At 42.1% G+C, this 8,497-nt stretch overlaps 1 protein-coding gene across 1 annotated transcript in view; it reads right to left on the bottom strand.

Moving 5' to 3' along the window:
* The window catches only part of CACHD1 (cache domain containing 1), an 81,285-nt gene that overhangs the window by 30,296 nt on the left and 42,492 nt on the right, over positions 1-8,497 (bottom strand). The window contains exon 4 of the mRNA XM_015636863.1: positions 6,439-6,545. Coding sequence (XP_015492349.1) covers positions 6,439-6,545 — 107 coding nt within the window. The remainder of the gene's footprint in view (positions 1-6,438; positions 6,546-8,497) is intronic.

Below are 8,497 nucleotides of genomic sequence, written 5' to 3'. Positions count from 1 at the left end.
GGCATTGGGAAGGAACAGATCCCATGGGCATTGGGATTTCAGCCTCCTAGGGCAGTGGGAATGCCCCATGGAACTCGTCTGCTCTCCCTCCAGACTCAGGATTTTCATCCATGGAATCACCAGCTCTGCCCCACCACTGTTCTCACTGATCTGAGTCCTTTAAAACAAAAGGGAAATGCTCCCAGGAGAGAGGGAATGGGAAATCATTAGCATGGGAGGCACAAACCCCTCCTAAAGCACCACAGCAGGAACAGGATTATTTTCCACTCAGGACACAACATCCTCTCTGCTTGCTGCAGACTGAAAATAAAATCTGGATATTTGAAATCTTTAGTTTTCACCTAGCAAATAAAGTGGATCACACCAGCTTAAAATGCAGGAAAAAAAAAAAAAGAAAATATATCTTTGCCATTTCTCCTTTCATGTTGTCAAAAAGAACTGGCAGAGGGGGGCTCTGATTTCACCTTTTGCTCAGCATTTCCCTTCAGCATTTGCTCAGGACTGGCACTGAACACAGACCAGTTTCATCTCCTGTGTCTCCTTCATTATCAAATATTGCAATATTTGGGTTGGAAAGGACTGCAGGGCACATTCAGACCTCAGCCAGACACTCTACACCCAAACAGCCACACCGAGGATGGGCTGAGTCCCACATCCTCCACACTTTAGCACTTACTCAAGTTTCCCAGACTGGCTGTGGCCACGATGTTCTCTCCACATCCAGCTCAGTGTAATTACCCTGCAAAAACCACTGTCCTGGCCTTTCCCCACTCCTCTTTGCCACAGTATTTCACACTTCCCACAGTGCCTACAAATCCCACTGGGATGCTGGGCTGGGACTGCTGAGTTCTGTGCAGAAATGAGAACAATTCCCTGCCTTGATGGACCAAGGACTATCAGAGATTCACCATTCCCCTTCAAAATCAATTTTTTCTCTGAACTGCTGCTTCCTCCTGCAGGCAGAAGGGCTGTGAGATTATAAATCATTTAAATCCTTCTTTTTATAGCCCGCTACCCCAAATTCTTCGTTCAGGGAGTGAAGTTGTTTTGTATAAAGAAGCTGAATTTCTGCTGTTGAAGTTTTTGTTTTGAGTTACAGAATTTGAAAAATGTCATTTCAAAGTTGACATGTGAACACTCAGTTAAAGCCTGGATGAAATAACTTGTCCAGTCTCATTTTACCAACAACATTACAATAAAGGAGTTTATAATTTAAAGGCTTTGGCTTTTTTAATCCTTGCTATATTAAAGATAAACTTCTCATTCCTGCAAGGCCACGAGCTGTATTTATTTCCCCACGAGAGTATGTAGATTTAAAAGTGTTCATTTTCCTCATACAACAATTGCTTTTGAAACTCAAGCTCTGCTGTTCTTTCTTTTCACACAGTTGTGCTCATGTTTCCTCCCTCCCCAGAGATCACCAATTTTATCCTAACTCTGCTTTTTTCCCCCATTTTTTTTCTTTTTCCTATGACCACAGCAGACAATCTCCCTGCAGATAAGCCATGGCTGAAAAATCCAGACTTTTTCTCTTTAAACACATTTTCCATCCACTCAAGCCTTAAGAATGCCCTGCAGATATTTCCTCAATTCTTGCTCCTTGCCAGGACACACATTAGATGATTTTTATTTTAGCCTAAACCTCACTTACCCCAAACTTTTTAGTGCCTGCAGTTTATTCCCACCTCCTCCTCCTCCCAGCAAAACCAGTCCCTGGACAGGTTATTCCATCAAATAAAAAGCTGATCCCTTAATTCTGGATGCAGACTGGGAATAATCAACTGGCTGTGAGGTGGCATTGCCAAGTCACTCCACAACTTCTGTCCCCTCCACTTCCCCTGCAGCAATATCTGACCCCAAATCCTCCTGCAGACTGGAAAAGTTGGAAACTATTAACATGACAGCATTTGAAATGATCATTCTCTCTAATTATAAATATCTCACAAGGCAAAAAGGACTTTTAGGAAGAAAGCCCTGTGTGATAGAGTTTATAAAACTTCAAAGGGAATGAGATATGATAACACTTAGCACTTCTAGATACCACTTTACATCTTCAAAGCACAGCCAAATCATTAACTAATTAATCTTCAAAGAACAGCACAAACAGTCAGGGGAAAGAAAAAAGGAACTACTGAACATAATTGCTCGTTATAAAAGGGTTTCTTACAGCCCTCCTCTTTAGCATTGCATTTGCTGAGCTGCTGACCTCGGATCTCATCCCACAAAAACCAGGGAAGTTGAATTTTCAGTTCTCCTCTGACAATTCTCTCCATTAAAAACCCTCATGGTGAAGAAACAGCACAAAGAAATGTGTTTATTGTACAAGTGAAGACATCCTCTAACTCTGCAGACAGATCTGATCCAGGATTTCCCAAGTCAAACCCAATTCCAGCTCCTGTGTTGTCGTCAGGAATAAAAGCTCTGCAGTTCAGCCACAATTAACATTCTGCTGGTGGCATGAGCCAGGACAGAGCTCTGCTCAATCCTTAGGACTCTGAAGGGAAAAGAAGTAAAAAAAAAACTTTTCTTTTTAAGGAATGGGACCAGATTCTTCTGTTAAAAGGATTTAGAAGGAGGAACTCTTCTGCTCAAATACCTCCCAAGCACTTTAACTCAGCCCAAAATCAGTTTAAAATACAGCAATTTAAGGAACATTCCACATTCTGGACTTGATCCCTTCCAACTGCAGATATTTTATGATTCTAAGATTTGAAATGATCAACACCTCGAATAAAACAGACCAAATTTATTGAGCAGTTTGGTGCCATCTCTGCAGATTTCTGGGGAGGAGAAATGCCAAAGCTGCCTGACGTGGAACAGACATTTCAGCACTTTGAAGGATGAGAAGGAGAAAGATTTACTGGTTCCCTGTTTATTCAAAAGGCAAAAAAAAAAACCCTCTAAAGGAATCTGATAACATAATGCACTGGCTCTGGGGAAGATTTAATAAATAAAGGACTATTCAGAGTGGTGAGGACAGATCTCTTCATCTAACTGCCCAAAGCCTGTGTCTCCATCTGGAGAATAAAGACTTTCTCCTTATCTATTTTGTAGTAATGGCTAAAAGTAATCCAGATGCAAAACTCCAAGCAAGATAAAACAAAATCTTTTCAAGACACTAAAAAAACATTTAAAAAGCCACCTAATATCAAGAGAAAAACAGTGGTAAAAGTGATATTTTTTTAAAGCTGAGAAGAGACACATCTATTTCTTTCTCCCTCCCCTCAGATTAATGTTTATTTTAATAAAAAAAATAATTCCAGTAATACTGGAAAAAACAGATTTCAGAGTTTCATGAGCTCCCTCACCCTTTTTAACACCGTGCTCAGGGTGGAATTTGGGGTTGCTGTCCCTGAGGGCTCTCCCAGGCTCTGTTCCTGGGGCTTTGCAGAGCCTGCGGTGCAAATTCCGTTCCTTTCCAACACCTCCAACTTCACCACTCCAATCCCACTTTTTACTCTGGGCCAAGATTAACATTTCCAGAGCTGAGCTCGAGGTCGAGCAGAGCTGAAATTTATGTTTTGCCAGGAGCTTTTTATAGGCAGGATTATTTAAACTGCAGAACTCCTGTGGGAAAAGGGAAGATACCCATGGGAATTTTGCCTTTTACCTTCAGAATGAAATGAAAAACTCATTCAGGAAGACAACGAGAACACCCAGATGCACCAAACACAATAAAAATGTATTTTTAAATCATAAAAATAAGTGAGGCAAAGGTAGAGCCTAAACCCAAGGTGGAACAGATATCGCTCCCCAGCTCTGCATGAGGACACTTATGAGAGAACAAAAGAAAATTATGGGATAAGGGGAATTATTTTTTGTATTTGAACCCTGTCTTCTTTCAGAGGTGGTTTTAGTTTGATGTGAGTGTTGATGGAGTCATTGAAAATTGGCTCCTGTGCACACCAAGGGCTGTGCCCTGAGTGTACCCTCTAAGGTAAGTGGTCCTAGAGAAAATGCAAAGTTTTAAGACACAGATACACTAATTAGTGCTTTTAAACCCCATTTATGAGGTGACAGCATCTCCCCAGCTGGGGGGATGCCAGGGCACCGAGAGCCCTTCATCCCTCTAACCAAAACCTCTTCCCACTCCATTTCTATCCCAAGGCAAGTCCTGTCCCAGCCCAGGAATTCCTTTGGACACACAGGGATCCTCTGGAGGTCCCAGCCCATGGCTCCATCACCAAGTGCTACAGACAGCACCAACACAGCACCCAAAGGCTCCCCACACCCAGTTTATCCCAGTTTATCCCAGTTTATCCCAGAGCTCCTGCAGCCCCACAGCACTCCAGCCATGGTCCAGCCCCACAGCAGCAGGGCCCTGCTGACCCTCCTGAGTGTCCCCAGGGGTCACTGGGCTGAGAGGAGGAGCAGGGATGGGAAGGTGGAACTGTCACCAATCCCAGCTGGGGCTGTCCCTGGATCCCTGGCAGTGCCCAAGGCCAGGCTGGATGGGTTTGGAGCAGCCTGGGACAGTGGGAGCTGTCCCTGCCATGGCTGGGGTGGGATGAGATGGGATTTGAGGTCCTTCCAACCCAACCCCACCTGTGATTGATCTCCCAGACTTTCAAACACAAGGACCAAGGACATTCCTTGGACCTCACCTACACAAAACTTCTCTCTTCACTAGTTGTGCACCCAGTACCAACTTTTGTTTCTCAAATTAACCATTTCCACCCCGTTTTCCTGCCTCAATCCACTCTTTCCATCCCAATTCTCTCTTACAGACATTTCCTCCCTAATCAAAACCCAATCACAACCTCCCCCCAAGGCTGTTTCTATACCAGGAGAGCCAGAGGAGACTCTGCTGTCAATAAACCCCTGTTCTTACTCTCCCTCAATTCCCTCTCCTCTCCTGCTGCCCTTTCCTGCCATGTTTTGAAGGTTCTCCTTTCATCAGGAATCTTTCAAGCCAGAGGCAAGGGAAGAGGAGGCACTTGAGCCTCACTGCTGAGCCAGGACAGCAGGAACCTTTATTTCTCTGAGAATTCAAACCAGAAATTTAAATTATGTTTACAATTTATTTGCTTTCCATCACTCAAAAGTAAGGAATATTTCTTGAATACTTTTTTAACCTCCAACTTCTGCAGCAGAAAAAGATTTTTATTTAATTTAATTAAAAACCATGAAGTGATTCATTCCACGCTTTGCTCTTACAACAGTGACTCTAAACTTGCCTTCAAAAATTATTCTGATTAATTAACAACTGCATGTGATTTAAACATTATTTTAATGAGTTGTTTGGGTTTTTTTTTTTAATAAAGAGATGAGTAAAACAAAGCTCAGCAAATCACAGTGAGTGAACAAAGAGTGCCTGGCTTTAGGATGGAAAACACCACACAAATCATGGAGTGTCAGGAAATCAGCCTGGCCAGCACCTGCATCCAAGATGTGGGATACAATGGATGGGATGGAAAAGGATCTATGGGCACTGCTCATTTTTATATTTCATTAGAAATCCAGAAAGCAAAGCTGTAAGAAGAGAAACAGTAAAGGATTTTATAAAAATGTGGGGTTCTTTCCCCCTGTTTGTTGTAAGATGGTGAGGGTGGAATGGCAGGGCTGTCATTTCACCAGTCAAGTTAATAAAATAAACCAGCATTTTATTCCAAAAGACCTCTGAAAGTGAAAATAAAATATATCCCAAATCTGCATTATTCCCCCAAAAAAATGAACAAACAACACCTCCCCAAAATGAAATCCACAACCAAAGTCTATCAGTGTTCTCTAATTTATGACACTGAGCACCATAAAAAGTTGAAAAGTCAGATGGAACAGCCAGACCAAAATCTGACTAAACCCAACTGAAATCCCAGTATTAATCCACACTGGTTAGGATGCAAAAAAAGAAGAAAACCTTGCTGCAGCAGAGGCCCAAAAGCTGAATTTTTCAGGGATAAGTTGTGTGCATTTTGATTCTAAGCCTATCTCAAAGCCCTTAAACGTGTGGAGAAAATGCCCTGACAAGACAAAGACAGGAAATATTTTAGGATGCCCTCACATTTGGTAATTTTTGCCTCACATGAGCTGAACTCAGCTAAGAAGATCAGAGAAACTTCCCTGTGTGGCCCCTGACACTGCTGATGCCAAAGCAGACAGGCCCAGGAAGGAGAAAACCTTAGAAAAAAAAATAAAATAAAATAAAAAAGGAAGAAATAAAAAGTGTAGAAACCACAACAAAATTATTCACAGTAAGCTGGAATAAAACCTTCATGACATTTTTATAAAGTACTTAGACCAAGGGCATTACTTTAGGTATCAGCTTTCAATCATGAAATCTCAAATTAAGAGCAGTGTGACACTTGCAAGGAGAAATAAAAGCTTGTTGCTATGGCAATCAATGCAAATTCTCTGTGCCAAGGAAATGTTCCAGTCTAATGGGAGAAAAACCCCTACAACAGAAGGAAAAAAACCCCAAAGTAGAACTGTGCTGCTCACCAGAATTTAAGTCACGTCCAGGATTGAAGGCTCTGCTGTTGACAGTGGTTGAGAGTCTGTCACAGCTGATGGTTCTGGAAACGTTGGTGTTGAAATTCCCATCGAATCTGGAAAGACAACAACAGGATCAGCAATCAAACATTATTTATTAAACTTGTATTTACAATGGAAACACAGCTTTTTAATGTTGTGGTGTAAATAATTATTTATAATAACACAGAGTTTAAATTATCATCAAATGTGGAAGGACAACAAGAGGATCAGCAATCAGACATTATTAATTAATATATTTACATTGTAAAAAACTTTTTAATGTTTCAGTGTAAATAACTATTCATAATAAGACATTGGTGTTGAAAATTCCCATCAAATCTGGAAAAACAAGAAAAAGATGCATGAAAAGATGATTATGGAATCCAAGAAGGGTTGGAAGGGACCTTAAAACTCATCCCATTGCACCCCAACACCTCCCACTGTCCCAGGCTGCTCCAAGCCCATCCAGCCTGGCCTTGGGCACTTCCAGGGATCCAGGGACAGCCCCAGCTGCTCTGGGCACCTCTGCCAGGGCCTCCCCACCTTCCCAGGGAGGAATTTCTTCCCAATTTCCCACCTAACCCTGCCCTCTTTGCCTTAAAGCCATCCTTGTCCTGTCACTGCACGTCCTTGTCCCCTCATCCCCGTGGTCTCCTCGCTCTGCACGAGGACGAGGAGGGGATGGACAGACAGACACCAGGGTCTCCTGTCTGTCCTCGTGGTCAGCCCCAGGCTGGAAGATCAGGCTGGGATGCTCTGACAGACCCAAAGCAGCCAAAGCTGGAGCTCTGCACGGGCTCATCCCCTCTGCTGGAGCTGTTTGTTGACATTATTGGCAACCTCCTCCCAGAGAACCTCCCAAGCCCTCTCTGTCGAGGAAAAGACATTTCCCAGGAATGCAGCTCTTGGATGAAGAGCTGTGGCTTTTCTTATCGCCCTTAAAATGTAACCACTTCAAAAAAAAATATCACAGCTCTTTCCAAGAGAGCAAAAGTGTTGTTGATTTTTTGTTGGCTGAAGAATCTCCAGCCTAAGATTGATTGATAACGGATGGGTTTCCACAAAATTCGTGTTTATCTTGGGGCAAACCCAAAAAACTGCACATTAAACATCTCCATCCTAAAGAAATATTTCCGAGCAAGGCTGAAGAACAACCCCACAGTGAAAAATAATGACTTTTCAGGATGTAAACGGATTGTCCCAGAGCTCCCATCAAAATCTATTAGTGATGGTAACAGGATGCCTTGTTAGCCACCAACATTATTCATTTATTGCATTAAAATGCTTCAACATGCTCCAAAAATCATCCAAGGCCTCAGCTCTTCTCAGGAAGCCACTGTTACCCACCAGGAAGATGAATTTGTGGATGCCTAAATAATCTGTAGTGGAGCTGAAGAAGGAAACAAAAAAATTCCTGCAGCCCAATCCCATCCCTCCTTCCTACAGCAAAAAGGAAATATAGTTAATGGGGGAAAAAATGTATAAATAAAAGATGAAGAATTGTTTTAAATCCCATAAATTAAAGACCAGACCTGCCAGCCTTGAGCAAGGGCTGCCCCAGACTGGGCTAGGTGGGATGTCTGTCTCAAATCTCTTTTCAGAGATTGATTTTGCCTTAAAATTGACTTTTTGCACCTTGCAGTGAATGGTTTTGGTTCCATGGCACAAGGACCTGGAGAAGAGAGCAGCTCCCATCACAGATGGAAATCAGGACCAGGAACTGTGGCAAATCTACATTGCAATATTTGTCATCATTTTAATGACACTGGACAATTTTCCACGTGCTTCTAAGTTTAATTCAGAATGCATTATTAATCTATTTCAGCATCTTTCTCATTAAAGCCACAATTAAAACCAAAGCCAGTTCATTCATTACATTTTTACTGCTGTCTCAATTAATTCTTACTTGTGTCTCCCTTAATTTTTACCTTAACTCTTACCAGTGTTTCCCCTAATTTTTACCAGTGCTTTCCTTAATTTTTACCTGTGTTTTCCTTAATTCTTAACTGTCTCCCTAAATTTTAAC

The sequence above is a fragment of the Parus major genome, chromosome 8, assembly GCF_001522545.3.
Source record: "Parus major isolate Abel chromosome 8, Parus_major1.1, whole genome shotgun sequence".
In the NCBI taxonomy this organism is placed as follows: domain Eukaryota; kingdom Metazoa; phylum Chordata; class Aves; order Passeriformes; family Paridae; genus Parus; species Parus major.
This window is presented reverse-complemented; position numbering and strand designations above follow the sequence as displayed.